Source organism: Fukomys damarensis, unplaced genomic scaffold, assembly GCF_012274545.1.
Source record: "Fukomys damarensis isolate Sample0158 unplaced genomic scaffold, DMR_v1.0_HiC HiC_scaffold_24, whole genome shotgun sequence".
In the NCBI taxonomy this organism is placed as follows: Eukaryota; Metazoa; Chordata; class Mammalia; order Rodentia; family Bathyergidae; genus Fukomys; species Fukomys damarensis.
Genome location: NW_022900936.1, coordinates 4,801,192 through 4,818,726, shown reverse-complemented (window position 1 = coordinate 4,818,726; position 17,535 = coordinate 4,801,192). Strand labels below are relative to the sequence as shown.

The 17,535-nt window shown below is 48.1% G+C and overlaps 1 protein-coding gene across 1 annotated transcript in view; it reads right to left on the bottom strand.

Annotated features, from left to right (window-relative positions):
- Lca5l (lebercilin LCA5 like) overlaps window positions 1–17,535 on the bottom strand; it is a 37,637-nt gene that overhangs the window by 19,690 nt on the left and 412 nt on the right. Inside the window, exons 2-3 of the mRNA XM_010636607.2 lie at window positions 16,302–16,367; window positions 3,645–3,931 (exon numbers count right to left, since the gene is read on the bottom strand). Coding sequence (XP_010634909.1) covers window positions 3,645–3,921 — 277 coding nt within the window. The 5' untranslated portion in view covers window positions 3,922–3,931; window positions 16,302–16,367. The remainder of the gene's footprint in view (window positions 1–3,644; window positions 3,932–16,301; window positions 16,368–17,535) is intronic.

Genomic DNA, 17,535 nt, shown 5'->3' with positions numbered 1-17,535 from the left:
AGACAGGGTCTCACTGTGTAGTTGAGACTGAACTGGAACTCACTATGTAGCCCAGGCTGGTCTCGAACTCACAGTGATCCTCCTGCCTCAGCCTCCCGAGTGCTGGGATCACAGGCGTGCGCCACCATGCCTGGCTTCAATTCCTAATTCTTAAACTACTGAGCTAAAACACTTGCCCACATTAATCCACCACGGACACACACAGTTAGGCACAGCCCTTGCAAAGGAAGTGCGTGCTGTGAGTCCGAGTCATCACCAGCTCGGCGGCTCGCAGCTTCCCTCTCAGGTTCAGCGCAGCCTGGTCCCTCCTCTGTAAAGCTCTGTTGCTATATTCCTTTGGGCCCTATATCTTTCCTTCTACCTTCCTTCCTGGCCTCTTTTTCTGGTCCCTGTCACTTTGGTTTCACTGTCCCACCCCATTTTCTATGTCCCTGCCTTGGTTCTGAGCCATGTTCTCCACTTGTCTGTTGGCTAGGTGCTTCCCTCTCTTCCAGGTCTATACTTTCTTTGCTCTTAAAAGAGTGGGGCCCAATTCCTCTGTGGTCCTACTTCCTCCACGGACCCACTTCCTCCATGACCCACTTCCTCTGTCGACCCACTTCCTCCATGGACCCACTTCCTCCACGGACCCACTTCGTCCGTGGACCCACTTCCTCTGTGGAGCCACTTCCTCCATGGACCCACATCCTCCATGACCCACTTCCTCTGTGGATCTGCTTCTCTGTGGCCCACATCCTCCACGGACCCACTTCCTTCACGGACCTACTTCCTCCACGGACCCACTTCCTCCGTGGACCTACTTCCTCCACAAACCCACTTCCTCCATGGACCCACTTCCTCCGTGGACCTACTTCCTCCATGACCCACTTCCTCTGTGGATCTGCTTCTCTGTGGCCCCACTTCCTCCGTGGACCCACTTCCTCTGTGAACCCACATCCTCCACGGACCCACTTCCTCCACGGACCTACTTCCTCCACGGACCCACTTCCTCCACGGACCCACTTCCTCCGTGGACCTACTTCCTCCACGGCCCCACTTCCTCCATGACCCACTTCCTCTGTGGATCTGCTTCTCTGTGGCCTCACTTCCTCCATGGACTAGAGGAAGAGGTTGAGGACAAGCCTGTCCCAGTGTGTCCCCTGCAGTGTCCGTGTCCCCTGTTGGAGAAGGTGTTGCTGCCACACCACCTCTGGGCTTCCACCTCTGCCTGGCCAAGGACAGCAGGGCCAAAGGGGTCCCAAGACACCGAACGCAGTCATCGGAAGTTCTGGGTGGTGCTCATTTGTGTGGGCTCTGCCTTGACAAAGAAAACATATCAAAGGAAGCAGTTTTCTAATCCACAGACTATGTAGTTGAAAAAATTCTGAAAGTACATTTTCTACAAAAGAAGGAAATAGTGCTCCAAAAGCAAACTCCAGAAATCTATTACTCGCTCTCTACCAAGATTTAAACAAATCTCTAGAATTGGATGAAATAAAGAAAATCCCATCACACCGAAGTCCTCGGTTCATTCTCCTGCTCTTTCTCCATGAAAAGTTCTGCTGCCATGAAATTTGCCCTGTTGCCTTTCTAAGCTCCTGTTCTCTGGTGGGTCCCGGCTCTACTCTGGCTGTTCTCATCCGGGGTCACCGCCCAGTGGACACGGAGGGATGGCGCCTCTCCGCCTGGGGCAGAACGACACCCCTGGGCAAACCACCGCGTGGGGACAAAGCACGGAAGAGACCAGCGAGGAGCGCTGGTCATTCAGGGACGCAGCTGAGACTGCAAACTGTCCAGTGTGTCACAGGCTGGGCAGGGAAGGCCCGAGTTAGCCACGCACACAGACTTACTGAAAACGATTTCTGAGAATCAGCACACAAGGAGGTGGAGGGAGCCACGCGCTGCGCTTGTTCTTACGGAGCCGTCTGCTGCTGAGTGACCCAGTTCACAGGTTGCTCTTGGTTTACAAACTGGTATATCACATAAGGGGCTCGGGACGTATTTGCAGAAAAGATAAATTAGGAATCGATTTACAACAGCTAAACTGTAAGGCACTCAGAGCTCAAAATGCACTTCGTTTCTTGTAGGGTTAGTTTTATAAATGCTAATTGCCTTCTTCAATAATCTCATGAAAGCTTAGAATGGTTTATAGACCTATGTCGCTGGGCCAGGTGGTTCTAGACTTTTTTTATCTCTCTCTCTCTCTCTCTGAGAGATCTTGCTATGTGGCCCAGGCTGGTCTTGAGTTCCGGGGCTCAAGAAATCCTCCTGCTTTAGCCTCCCAAGAAGCTGGTTGATAGGTCTGCACAAGTACACCCGGCCCTCTGCTTTATAATACATATAGTTAGTGTGTTCCATAGTTTTCCCAGTACGGTCTAAGACAGTGCGCTTCAATCAAAGAATACTTCTGTGGTGAAGCGTGCAACTGCTCACGCTAAGTAAAACTAAGTGAAGACCAGGCTCATATCCATCGAAATGAGGCCGCTGCCCCTCCCATCAATGCTGGCTCCCGAGGTTGGGTTTTCAGAGTCATGAGTTTCAGCTGTGGACGGGGACGATGCGATCTCAGGGCCTGGCCATGACGCTGCTGTGCTGAGACCCCTCGATGGGGTCAGGAAAGCACGCTTTCATCCTCTGCCTGGGACCCTGCAAGGGGGTCGGGGGCCCACTCTCTCCTCTCTAGAAAACCTTTTGAGAGTCTGGCCATAGCTATGGGTTTTCCCCCTAGAAAAGTTAACAAATGAAGAGACAGAAAAATAAAACAAAACAAAACAAAACAACCCAAAACAACAACAAAAAATGGGTTTGGTGGTGCAGGGCTGTAATTCCATCACTCTGGAGGCTGAGGCAGGAGGATTGCTGCAAGTTCAAGGGCAGCCTGGGCTGCACAGTGAGACCCTGCCTCAAAAAAAGAAAAAAAGCAAAATCCAAATAGAGTAAATAAAAGAAAAACACATACATTTTCACGGGGTCACAGACACTTGTCTTAGAAGAAGCCTGCTCCACAGATAGGAGCAGGGGGATGGAGTCTGCAGATCCCTGCAGTGGTACGCAGAGACACAGAGCGTCCTGGGCCGCCTGGCACGGGGACAAAGCCACTGGGTAACTGTGACAGGGCCGGCCCTAAGAGAGCAGGCTGTACCGTGTCCCGTGGCTGCCGGGGGTGCAGAGGACTCCTGCTGGGTGGGGGTGGCCGTCAGGGGCGTCCCCAGCAGCGGCCAGTCTGGTGACACCACGGACAGCCTTTGGAACCATCTCTGCTGTCTCTGCTGCGGGCCTCCCCGGATTGAAGACCATCCCCTCGGGCAGTCGAGGGGCGTTTGCATCTCCCCGACACCTCAAGTCCGGGTTCCTCAGCCGCGAGGAGAGGCCAGAAGCCTGCAGGTTCCAGGCTCCGGTCGCCACTCTGTGGGGCGGCCACCTGTGGACGGCAAAGGAGCCCCGCGAGGACCTGGCCCCCCGTTGCAGGTCTTCCTGTTGCGGTGCATTTGTCCTTAGTCTTCTCTATCCCCGAATTCCCCCCGCGCAAGCTCACCTACAGTGCACAGCTGCAATATGGAGAATCAGTAAAACCAAATGCAGACCGTCGCAAAGTATGAGCACCTTAAACGACAGCCTCATGGGCCCAGGAACTGAGCTTCAGCTCCGACGTTTTTGCTTCTTACCCTTGGGTGGGGCGAGTTTGGAAGCGTTGGGCTTTTTCTTCTCTTTCACGCCCAGCTGCTCCACATAGTTTCTGTTTGCGGCTGGGTGGGAGCACAGGGAGATGAAATCCTCGGAGTAGTCGCAGTTAGAATGTAGGCTCCCGCAGGAGCACTGGGACCGGCTGTAGTCCACGCTGCCACTGGACCGCCTGCTGCTGGGGGGCTGGCCGCCGGTCTCCAGGGCCACTCCCACGAAGGGCTCATCTGTGTGGGGTTTTGTTGTATCAGCCATGGACATAGCACGCAACCTGAAAAAAAAAAAAAAGGAAAGTATTTTTAGCTAGGCGTGGTGGCGCACACCTCTAATCCCAGCGCTTGGGAGGCTGAGGCAGGAGGATTGCCATAAATTCAGCCTGGGCTACACAGCAAGTCCCTGTCTCAAACCAAACAACCATTCAACCATACAACCCCCCCCCAAAAAAAAAACCCTCCAACCAACCAAACAAAAAACTCACCAAAAAGTATTTTTAAAGAAGTTCATGTTTATTTTAAAAGAATTTTATTAGTCCACATTTATAGTACACAAAGACCACATTCCTGTAGGGAATTGGTACATGCACATTACACGTCTTCATTTTTTTATGTCCCCTTCCCCTGCCCTCTCCTCCACCATCTCTTGGTCCCCTTCCCATTTGCAAAAGATTTATCTCCCCATTTTCTGCTATGAAAATATTTTTGAATTTCCCGCTCCCGACATTACAACAAACCCATGCTGTTTATATTTCCTTTATCTGTAATGGAGAACTAGGAAGGCGAAACCACACATTATCTTGAAGCATTTTCAGGAGGAATTTCAGTTTGGTTTTCATATTATTTCTACATGAAATACAAAACCTCTGAGAGCAAACTTTGGTAAGAGCAAGTTAAAAAACAAGTGCACACCAGCGATCCCAGCGCTTGGGAGGCTGAGGCAGGAGGATCGCTGTGAGTTCAAAAACAACTTGGGCTACAGAGGGAGGCCCTGAAGCAATTTATGAATTAGTGGATTACATTCTCATTTCTAAAGGCCTGTTATTGCTTGGGATATTTTGCCTCCATTAGGGAGAGGTGTGGACAGCTGGTGTGAAATGCAACATTTGTGAAATTGATACTGATTCCTTGGAGATATGCCCTCTCCTTCTGGAAGGATGGTGGCCCCTACTTTTGAGGTCAGACCCAGAATACAATGTAACCGATCTAGTTTTATTTATTTATTTATTTTTTTGAGTGGATGATTTTAACTCATTAAGACCCTTCTATGTCCTTGAACTATGTTTCCCTAACTTGAAGACGTGCTACAGCAAACACATACATTTGGTTTCTTCAGTCTTGGCTATCTCTTATACAAAGGCGAAACCGAGGTACAATAAATTAGCATCATAATTGTCTACAGTTGGAACCATGATATGCAATATAAATAAACTATTCAAAAGCCAGAAACATTTATGAAAAAATTAAGGGGCTAAGGAGATAACTTATTTTTTACAGTTTCTACAAGTGACTGTGCTGCTGATAATCTCAAAAAATGAAAGTCTAGATGAGATTCCCGTTTATGATTTTAGTGTCTCACGACATACAATAATTAAGTACTGTTAAAAACAATTACCAATCAGAAAAATAACATTAAAGAAATCACTGCTTTTGCTATTTTGTAATATCACACCCCCCCAGGACCTAAAGAATGTAAATACTATATTTTTTTACTTTGAAGTATTAATACTTTACTTTAAACAAACGTCTTTACTTTAATCAAACGTCGATCCACATCTGCACAGCTACCTTTTAGAATCATGAAATAAGGCAAGACTTTCAGACCTGTGGCATTGCGTGTTAGTAATACTGACAGCGTTGTTCAGAGTTCTTTTGTAATTCTTTTGTTTGTTTGTTTTGGATTTTTGAGACAGGGCCTCACTATGTATTTGAGACTGACCTGGAACTCACTATGTAGCCCAGGCTGGTCTCGAACTCACAGAGATCCTCCTGCCTCAGGCTCCCGTGCTGGGATTTTTGTTTTGGATTTTTGAGACAGGGCCTCACTATGTATTTGAGACTGACCTGGAACTCACTATGTAGCCCAGGCTGGTCTCGAACTCACAGAGATCCTCCTGCCTCAGGCTCCCCAGTGCTGGGATTACAGGCATGCACCACCACACCGGGGTTCCAACTGATCTAGTTTTAAAGAGTATTCTAGAACCAAAAGAGACAATGGGTCCTGCTGGTTAGGTATCACAAGTTGACAGAGAAGTGATTCTGAGCACTGTGTACACATTCATGTGTTTGGGGTAGCTCATCTTACGTGAAGGGATCTGCCACGTGGAAAATAACATTTCTTTTCTTTTTCTTTTTCTTTTTTTTGGTACCAGGGATTGAACTCGCAAGGCAGGCGTGCACCACTGAGCTAAATCCCCAGCCCCGGAAAATGGCATTTCTTTTAAAAAATAAATAACCGTGCTTTTAGCTATACTAAAAACAAACTTTTGTAAATATTGGGCTTGGAAAAACCAAAACAAAGCTTTTGTCTAATATTATAGATTTAACTATCAAGGTGAAAAATCAAAGTCATATTTGGGGGCTGAATCACAGCGAAGTGGACGTGAAAGAAATATGTTTAGCAGCTAAAATGAAAATAAACTTGGAGAGTGAGATCCCAGGTTCTAACCAGGAACATAGGGTAGCACATAATTGAGGATCCTTGAAACCAAAGACTGCCTGAAAACTTAACTTAATGAAGACTCACACGGTCTCACAGTTCTTTAATTCATTTGCTTTAAGTTAAGTACAATTTAAAGTTATTTATTTATTTAGTACTGGGGATTGAACTCAGGACCTTTCATTTGCAAGGCAGGCGCATTGCCACTGAGCTAAATCCCCAGCCCTAGAAGTAATTTAAACACAGTAGCTCTTTGTAGATCATTGGCTAAAACAACTACCCTGTTTTTTCTCCCTAGGATCTTTTTTTTTTTTTTTTTTTTGTACCGGGGATTGAACTTGGGACCTTGTGCTTGTGAGGCTGGCGGTGGAACCAGTGAGCTAAATCCCTGGCCCCTCTCCTTAGGATCTTAAACCCAGTGAAAAAAATGCTGCATTTTACTTCTACTTTATTTAAGTTATTTATTTATTGATACTGGGCTGGAACAGTAGTATTAAAGTACTGGTCTAACGAAATAATCCGTGTGGCGAGCAAGGCTAAAGGACAATGTCTTTTCTGTTCATCCCACACAGATTGTCCCGAGGTGGCGCCTGCGGCGTTAGACCTGGCTTCTCATTTGACCTGAGGATGCCTTGGGAGAGAGGGTGGCTGCTAAATACAACCCCGAACCCTACAGTCTCGTAGGACAGTTATATGGTGTCCTTGACAAATTCAGTGAGGTTAAAAAGTTTAAAAACCGACTACAGTAAAAGACATCACCATGAATCGCCTTCAGAACTCTCCTGCTGAGACTTCCAACATCCCATCACCCTTGCCACTTCCTGCAGCCGCTCTGGAGCCTTTCTTCCTGAGCGTTTGTAGCTGTGCTGTCCTGACTGCCTCGATGTTTCCCTTTCACGGTCACCTAGACTGTGCGGCAGAGCCCGAAGTCACACGGAGCCAGGTCTGCTCAACGAGGTGGCTGAAGACGCGGCGTTTTTAGGAGCTGCCTTTCTGTCGGCGCTCAGCAGAGCATTCACTGTGTTTTTTATCACGCCTCATAAAGACATCCAGGAAAGAGGACTTCAGAACTGTGTAGAAAGTGGCAGGAGTGACAGAATGTGGGCGATTGAAGTGAGGGGGAATATTGTGAGGGGGGTACAGGGCGATGTGTCTTTTCGCTGCAATAAAATGTTAAAAATCTTAAACATTCATCACGTATGTTGATCACTCTGTATCTCCGAGATTGTTCAAGACAGCTAACAAACAGCAGAGCCCTCGTCCTTGATAATTTACAAACAGATTCTGAAGGACACAAACTTCCAGTACTTTCCATAAGCCCTCTTAGCTGTCTAAAGGGAGAATTTAAAATGGAAGCAACAGGAAGTCACACACAAGAAGGATCCCAAGCCAGGCGTGCTGGTGCACACCTGTAATCCCAGCACCCAGGAAGCTGAGACAGGAGGATCCCTGGGAGCTGGAGGCCAGCCTGGACTAAGTGGTGAGGAGAGGGAGGGGAGAGAGAGAGAGATAGAGGGAGAGAGAGAGAGAGAGAGAGAGAGAGAGAGAGAGAGAGAGAGAGAGAGAGCCTAAATATATATTCTTGATAAAATTAAAAAGCAGAGGGTTTGGCATTCCTTCCTAATGCTACTGCATTACAGCACACTAAGTTCTCTTCCACAGCAGCCTGCTTCCACAGCAGATTAAAACAAACCCTCTCCTGCAGGTGGATTTTAAAGGGTTATTTTTTTCATTTCATTCTCAATGCTCAATTCTTTTATTTTACCAAGAATGGAAAAGAAGAATTAGTTGTATCAGATCCTTCCCAACAGGGTCGAATCTCCCCCACCGCCGTCTCTCTCCTGGGAGATTTGATTTCTGGCTGCATCTGTGGTGGAGACCACCCTGAGCAAGCTACACATTCATAAATCAGCTTTTCATGTTAAAAGTCTGAGCCTGCCTATGGACCCGCGAAGGCTCGCCTGAAGAGCCCGCCGTCGGGGTGTGGGAACAGAACTCCCACGGGTCACAGAGGAGGTCTCAGTGAGCCGCGACGCCGTGACGTCTTGGAGGGCAGGACGGTGGTGCAGCTAAGGGCAGCGTGACTCATACAGAAAGCTCCTCTAGAGGCAGAAATCAACCCTTGGGAAGAAACAGGTTCCTGTTAATGAGTGGTTCGTTCCTGCCAGAACGTCTCGTGCCCTTGCTGCTGGGACCCTGCTCGAGTCAGCGCCCCCCACGGCACTGTCCCTGCACCGCCCCCACCCCCTCTAGGGGCTGTGTGTTCAGTAAACAGAGGTGAGCTCAGGAGACGGCCTCTCCCCTGACAAGAGCGCTGACCATCCTGGGCCCCCACTGACGTGGAAGAAGTCTTGTCTTTTGTTACCCTGCCGCCGCCGTGCCCTTGGTCAGGGGACTGGCAGTTCGCACAGCTTCCAGTACATCTTTCCCACTCCGTTCTTCCTCTGTGCTATGAAACACATTACACGGTCCATCTGCTGCCAGTAAGCATCCCAGCCCGAGCCATTTTAGGAGTAATTTGGCATCACGCTCAATACGGACCACTGCTGTGCATAGGCTGTGCCAACAGTTTCTACACTGGTGGGTCACTGGTGGTTAAGGAACCTTCTCTGCTTTCCAGAGCCTTTTCTCATTCATCTGCCAAACTGCACACAGCACAGTGGCTAATTCCTAAATCTTTGGGCTGCAGAAAATGTTTGCAGTTTTCAGTATATTAGTCCTTTATAACTTTGGTCAGATTTATCCCCAAGTACACTAATACCTCAGCTCACAAACCTTCGTTTCACAAACAATTTGGTTTGCAAACAAAAGCATTCTGCAGAGTTTTGCTTCCACTACCAAACCCCACATCGGGTGACATTAAACCTTTTTTTTTTGGTACCAGGGATTGAACTTGGGTCCTTGTGCTTGCGAGGCAGGCCACCGAACTGCTGAGCTAAATCCCCGGCCTAAACCTTTTAAAACTTATAGAAAAGTTTGATTCAGTTCATGACCAGAATCATGAAACAAATTAAGCTGGTGAACTGAGGTGCCATTGTATTTCCTATATTTTGACGGCAAACGGTATTGTTGTTGCAAAGGGTATTTTACTTGCCTTTTAATTTCAATTTCTGTTTGTTTGCTGCTCATAGGCAGAGCTACAATTGACATTTGCACATTGATCTTGAATCCGGCAGCCTTGCTAAACTCATTTACTAGATATTGGTCTTTTGCAGATCCCATCAGACTTTCTACCTGAATGACCTTGTCATTTGTGAATAGAGATTAATTCTCTTTTTAACATGGGCTCTTTTCTTTCCTTTTCTTGCCTGATTGCATGTCCAGCATGTCTGGGATTGTGCTGCACAGCGGTGGTGCTGACAGTGGATGTCCTTGTCCTGGTTTGGGTCTTGGCGGGAGAGCAACCAGCCTTTGCTTCCTTCACACACATCCTGTACAGTGGAGGAAGCTCCCATCTATCTACATTTATCAGTGGAGGTGGGAAAAGAAAGAAGTCCTTTGGGGCCCCTGGGGAACGTTTAGCTGAACACCCTGTCTTATGCCCGGGCACAGCACGAGAAGGAGCGACAAAGAGAGCAGACAGATGGCATTCCAGTGTCTATGTCTGCACCTTGTGTAGGATCCCCCAGCCTTCTGGGCCTCACATCTGTGCAAGTTCAGGGAAGGGCGGTGAGTCACCGTCTGAAGACTAGAAAGCCACCAAACTGGCTGCCGAGAGTGTTAAACATTAAGGCCAGGCACGGTAAAGACTTGAGCTTATTTGTGCAAACACCAATTATGAACTGCACAGCACCCACTGTAGTTTGAGTTTTGTGGCTCTGTGGTTCTCAAAGAGCAGGCTTTTATAAGATGAACGAGGAAACACTTACTTAGTATCTGCTAGGTACTGGGTTATGAAGGCAAACTCCAGTCCTCAAGACCTTAAAAACGAGCAGCCAGTAACTATGTAATTAATGTCCACTAGCTTTGACTATATCAGATTAGCATACAGTTTATAGATTCATTTTGGCAGTGTTTATACTTTGAACGATCAGCGCTGACAAGTGTAAAGGTGCCTGTTTTATGCACCGTAGAGCCAAGGTGACATAATTGTATTACATCTCTATTGTTACAGGGTTCGTAGTTGTTTCGTTGCTGTTATGACTCAGGGCCACGATCCACAATGATAGACACTGTTCTAATGGAGAAACAGGACCTGGTCGATTGTGTGTTTTCTTGAAAGGCACCAAGAACAATAAACTTCTAAATTGTGTTCACCAAATTTTTTTTTCCCAGATAGGGTCTTGCTATGTAGTTCAGATTGGCCCTGAAATCACTATGTAGCCTAGGTTGGCCTTGAACTCAGGTGGTGAGCCTCCTGCCTCAGCCTCCTGAGTATTAGGGTTATAGGCGCGTACCACCATGTTCACCCAATTATAGGATAAGAAACAAGAATGCTGTAGACCAAGGTGAACATCTGAATCATTTAAAACACTACACTCAGTTGTCTTCACTCCTGTTTTTGTAATAAGGCAAACAGAAAATAGGTTAAGCTAAAATGTCTTCAAATGGGTTCTTTCATACCTGCTGTTTATCCAGCTTCTCTAAGGCGCTTGTAGAGAAACTATGCTCTAGGTACACGGTCCTTTACACTGCAGGGTTTATGACGTTTCCAGGGCAGTGTTATTTGACATGTTTTGATCCTTTTTTAAGGGAAGAATATATTTCAAAAAACCTAAAATGATATTACAAAAGGAAAACGTTACCGTCTTGAAGAGAAACATATTCACTCAAGTGCAGAAGCTGTGAGCCGGCGTTGATTTACACTGCACACGCCCCTTTGCACGACGGTTGCCGCACACTTCACACACTAAGGCTTTTCCTGTGTCAGCCACCGATGGTTAACTGGGAGATTCCTGAATGCCCCAACAGCGATGCTGAGATAAGATTTGAAACAGTCACACAAAGTGGTGCTTTTAAAATATCACAGGCAGGGCAGAGACCCTGGGGTTCCCAGCCCATTCTTTCTTTCCGGGGCTGAGCTGAATAAACTCTGTGGAGTATATTTACTTGTCTGTAGACAACAAAAATAACCAGTGGGAGACCTCACTGGTCCTGCCAGTGACTACCAGATCTTATTTTCTTTTCTTATAGGGTCTCACTGTGTAGTCCAGGATTGTCTTTTTTTTTTTTTTTTTTTTTTTTTTTTTTTTTTTTTTAGTACTGGGGATCGAACTGGGGACCTTGTACTTATGAGGCAGGCGGCGGAAACACTGAGCTAAATCCCCAGCTGTCCAGGCTGGCCTTGAACTCATGGAGATCCTCCTGCCTCAGCCTCCCACGTGGATGCACCGCCATGCCTGGCTATATCTTATTTCCAAGCACTGATATTGGCTCAAAGTTTTTATTCTGGCCCCACAATCAGTCTCTCGACTTACCCGGGTCTCGGCTATTACCACAACCAGAAAATCCTCATTCTTACATGTAAGCACTGTATTCTATAGTGAAGTTATAATTAACTCAAATGGACAGTTCAGTTACAATGGTAACAAATGTTTCCACCCTAAATTATTCTGTGGTTCAATACACAATTGTATCAACCCACCCTGCCTCATACGAAATAACAGCTTAACACACACGTTTTCCTTCTTTACCTACCCAGAGTTTGAGTACAGTGGATTGAAATTAGGGCCTCACACGCTGGGGAAGCACCCACCACAGAGCTATGCCCCCAGCCCTTTTTATTGTTTGTTTCAAAACAGGGTCTCACTAAATTGTCCACCCTGGTTTCAAACTTGCAACCTTCCTGCTTCAGCCTCCCGCATAGCTGGTATTACAGGTGTGCACCCCCACATCTGGCTTCTTATCCGCCCTTCACAATTCCCATTCCCTTCACACTTTTTTTAAACTGAAAAATGAACACGGGAGCACACAGAGGAACTTCACCAAGAGTGACTAAACAGGATTGCCTTCATCAGGTCCTGACAGCTACAGCCACAGTCATTGAAACAGACCGATACTGGTGCCCGAGTAACAAAGCAGTGTGATAAACTAGATTCAGAAACAAAAGCAGAAACCACAGACTAGGCTCCAAATGCAAACTGAAATTAATTATGTGGATTAAAGATGGAACTGTTAAGAAAAACATCGTAAAGGGCAATATAAAATGTGGTAAGACATCAAGCCCAGACCATAAAGGAAACAACCGATGATAATGGCTGCATAAAAACATAAAACTTCTACGCAACAGACAAAAGATACTATCTTTTTCTTTTCTGGTGCCAGGGATTGAACTCAGGACCTTGTGCTTGCCCGGCAGGTGCAGTGCCACCGAGCCACATCCCTGGCCTTACAAAGGGTTCTTACAATGATCCATTTGATACAACGAATAACAGAGGTGGCACAGTGCCAATCTGCACACAACAGAGAAAAACACGAGGCTCAAGCTCACAGTGAAATGCAGATTGAAACAATCAGATTCCACGCCTCATCTGTCAGCGCGGAAGACGTTAAAGAACCAGAGGAGACACAGCGTTAACCATGACTAATAATACTAAGGGATACTTGTGGTTTTGTTGTTTCTTTCTTTTTTTTTCTTTTTTTGTGTGGTACCAGGGATTGAACTCAGCCCTTGTGCTTACAAGGTAGGTGGCGGAACCACTGAGCCAAAGCCCCAGCCCTAGTGGTTTTGGATATACAAGAATGAGGCGAATTTCTGGGTGTGCGGACATATATAGGGCAAGATCTCTAAGATCAGTCAGTCTCCAGCCAGTGTCTATCAGTGGCAGTGAACCTGTGGTATGCATGTGTGTGTTTCTCTTTTAAGACAAAAGGTGCCAATGTAGACTTGTTTTTTCTAAACAAAAGTTCACCATCACTGGTCCTGATGTTGCTCATTACCCTTCCTCAATGAAAGGAGGTAAAATCTCTCTCTCTCTCTCTCCTCTTTTTAGGGGCACTGGAGACTGAACCCAGGGCCTCACTCTGAACTATTCCCCCCTCTACCCTTTCTTTTTCTTTCTTTTGGTACTGGGGATCGAACTCAGGAACTTGTGCTTGTGAGTTAGGTGGCAAAACCACTGAGCTAAATCCCAGGCCCCCTCCACCCTTTCTTTATGTTTTATTTTGAGACAGTGTCTCACTAAACTGCTGAATTGCCTGCGCCAGGGTTGAACTTTCAATCCTCCTGCCTCAGCCTCCCAGAGTGCTAGAATTACAGGTGTGTGCCACCAAGCTGGGTTTAAAATCCCATTTCTGAGATGTAAGATATTCACTGGAAACTGTGAGAGGCTGAAATAATGCCCCCAAGGGTGTCTGTGGCTCGTCCCCAGAACCTGTGTTCCTATACAGAGCAAAAGACACTTGCAGCATAGTAAGTTTCCAGGACTTGAGGCGGGAAGACTTTCCTGAATCATCCTAGGTCATCCTTGTGGGCCTCATGGGAAGACCTGGGCTTCTGTAAGACGGGTGAGGAAGGAGTTGGAGTTGGAAGGCCACGTGACAGACAGGAGGCCGTGTCAGAGAGCGATGACACCGACACCGTGAGGCCAGCAGGCAGGAGCAGTGCTCAGGCTGGAGAACGCGGGCCTTTCTAACATTAGAGAGGGAAAGGCAATGGGCCCTCTGGAAGGGACCTGCAGCATCTTGATATTAGCCCAGAAGACTTATTTCAGGCTTCTGACCGCACGGCTGTAGACACATTTTTATTTTAAGGCACAGTTTGTGGTGATTTGTTATAGTGGCCAAAGGGAACTGAATAGGTACTTGTGAAAACACCACGAATTAAAATGAGACCAAAAGCAGGCCATTAAAGTATGGATTAAATGCACTATTATAAATTCCAAAAAGACAGAGGGTGGGTTCGAGTGATTTGGGAAAATTACTCTAATGCTTCTAGAAGCTTCCTTGCTTTACCTTATCTGGGCTATAGCTATGAAAAAGGCTACCAATCCCAGGGGTAGTGGGGCTTTTGGCTTTGGAAAAACCGGTCAGAGGAAACGGCAGACTCATAAGCATTCAGGATGGAGATATTCATGCTCGTGCATACCCTCCCTCTCCCTCCCCACCCCCGGAGCAGGAGGCCACAGTGGAAGACACCTGGAGGTGCGTGTGTGGGGATAAGGGTGACAAAAAAGTGTCCGGTAGTTGGCAAGGTTGGGAAATTACTTACACAGAAGGAATGAAGTTAATCAAAGAAACAAGTACATATATTTAGAATCATGGGAGTCAAGCGTCTTACTGCCTGAGAGAATTTTACTTGCATAGGAAGGGGGAAAGAGAAAAGAACCTTGGGGCGCTGGATCAGCCCTGCACGGGCTGGGTTAGTGCTCACACAGACACAGATATCTGCACTCATGTATATACGAGCATATTTAGGTTGTGTGTGTGTGTGTGTGTGCGCGCGCGCGTGCGTGTGTGCTTTCTGGAACACTGACACTTCAGTGACAGTGAACACTCTGCCCCATTTGTCCCTAAATACCATTCTCCACAGCAAGGGATCAGGGCTCTCTGCAAACCAAGATGGGTGGCCCATGCCCGGGCTGCACAGTACACAGCTGGGCGCGCACCAAGAGGCCACTGGAGATGCCTTGAAGGAGCTCTCGCCCGCCAAGCCTAGGACAATTCCAGTGTCACAACAAATGTGGATGGAGCAGGAGTCCAACTCGCCGGGTAAACAGAAATCCGTGAATCCATACTGATATACACGCAAAAGGAGAACAAAGAAAAAACTCTTTCTAATGCTACAGTGACAACCAATAAATGTGTGGGAGCAGAAATACAATAACAAATGAACAACTTCCACTGGGAAGCCAAGGAAGGTAGAAGGCAGTGGATGGTACCACGAGGGGGTGTAAGTGGGTCAAGAGCAGGCCTGGGCATCATATCAGGCTATCTCTCCTCAAAATACTCATCAAACACAAAGACAAGATGGGGGGGCAGGTGTGGTGGCACATGCCTGTCATCCCAGCACTCGGGAGGCTGAGGCAGGAGGATCAATGTGAGTTGGAGACCAGCCTGGGCTACATAGTGAGTTCCAGGTCAGTCTCAACCACATAGTGAGACCCTGTCTCAAAAACAAAACAAAACAAAAGACAAGACAGGGGAGGGGGGGACTTTGGGGAGATCTGATAGACACTGGCTGGAACAGGGAGTCAAGGTCCTGTGGCCAGCAGTGGGGCACAGGCGGACATGGGTGTGTCTGTGAATGTGGCGTGGAGGAAACATCAGCCAGAGCCCCTTAAGAGCAGGAGCTCCTGGGCACAGAGTTAAGCAGAAGGCGAAGAAACGGAAACACTCTTCCCTTAGCTTGTAAATGCGGTGTTACTAGGCAACATGAGAGGTACCAGGGGCCTGCAAACATACAAGCCCAAGCATTTAAGGAGGGACAAAGCTGAGGGACGGAGCAAGACAGGGCCTGGGGACATCCGAGCAGCAGTTTTGGCTTTAGACCGAGTGGAGACTGGAAGTGGACAGGAAGGGGTGGAGGAAGGCGGCACAGGGACAGAGGAACTGAAGGGGATTCTGTAAACAGCTGGTGCATCCCAGGGGACCTGGGGTGGGACATGACTGGGGCTCCCAGCGGAGGTGGGGTGGAGGGAGATTTGTTTTTCTCCATCTTCGGCAGTGGGACACTGGACACAGTAAAAGCCATGGCAGAGCCACTTGAGATGGACCAAGAGAGAACGGACAACTGGCGGTGCAGGGGACAGGGCCCAAAGCATGGACAGGGAGCGGCCTTGGGTCGGAGCAGGGAGGCAGCAAGGGTCGGCAGGGCTCACCGCTGTGATGGCTGGAGACTGAAGGTTTTCCCATCTGCCACTTTGTTTCTCTGTGAAGTGACAGCAAAAAAGGGAGCAGTGGTTTATGAGCTGCAACCTCCTCTAGGCCCTCAGCAAACTGCCGCAATCCGACCCCATTACTTCGGAGACCTGGGTTTTGTCTGAAGGGGGGGACTCGTCACTCGCACCCGTGTCACTCTGTGACGAGGGTGTCAGCACCCAGGTACTTACTATGGCGGTGATCAGCAAAGGGCTGGAAATCTGTCTCCATTTCAAGGCTCCTCTTTTGGTGCTTCTCTAAAAATAAACAGCAGGGAACAAAGCTTCAATTCCTACATGACTCCTCTTTCTCACTCGGAAGAAGGCTCTGGATGCTTCTGTTGTTCCTTCCAGTCCCAGTTCTGTCCTAGGGACGCTGTCAGGTTTACACCTAAGAAAACTAAAGGGTGGTCCCGTAGGTGCTGCATGCCTGAAATCCCAGCACTCTGGGAGGCTGAGGCAGGATAATTGAAAGCGAGTCCCTCCCAGTCAAGGCAGCGAGGCCTTGTCTCCAAACGAAAGGGGGAGGAGAGAGCTAGGGGAGGCAGCTCAGTCATGCAGCACCCCTGGGCTCCCATCCCAGCACCCAGGTCCTCTGCCTCCCCCAGTGGGAAATGAAGCTAAAGGACATCTTTCAGTTCGTAGCTTGGTAATAGTGTCACATTCAGTTCTGTCTACTTGATTTAAAGGCTGAAATTCTCAAAATGTGTACTACGATCTAGTTTTATTTATAGGAAGTATAACATTCATATTATCCTTTTAAAAGCTATTCACGTGAATTAACAGAAAGAAACCCCGGCAGAGGCAGGGAAACCAATCAGGTCCCAGAAATAACCAGATGGCGGTGGCGTGAACCAGGCCGGTGAGCGTGGGGACCAGATTCGCGACTCTGTTCTGGGCACATTTTGAAGATGTGCTGACAGCCAGGGAGGGCACCGAGGCCTGGGCAACCGGAAAGAGATTTCCAGCACTTGGGGTGGGATAAAGCGACAGAAGGTTGGGGCTTTGCGGGCGCAGTACCCGTGAGAGGACCGACACACCTGGCCCTCAGAGGAGGGGCCGGGGGTGGACCCAGACATTTGGGCTCACGCCATTTAGACGGGAGAGGACGCAGCCATCTGGGAGTGCGGACAGAAGACAGGTGCAGGGTCACGTTCAGCCACGAAAAGCTGACTCGAGTTAAGCGTGCGGGCAACGGAAATGCTAAAGCGCCAAGGGGAAATTAGATAAAGCGCCCCAAGGCCCAGGGTGGGGAGGGCCAACGGCTACAGTTGAAAAGCTTTGATTCCTACAGGCTGGGGATGGAAAAATATCAGCGCTCAAGTCCGAAATTAAAACCAGACCAAAGCCAAAGAGCAAGCTGACGGAGGGAGATTTCGACAGAAGAGCAGCCGGCCCGGGCCTGCCCACCGCCCCAGAGGGCTCA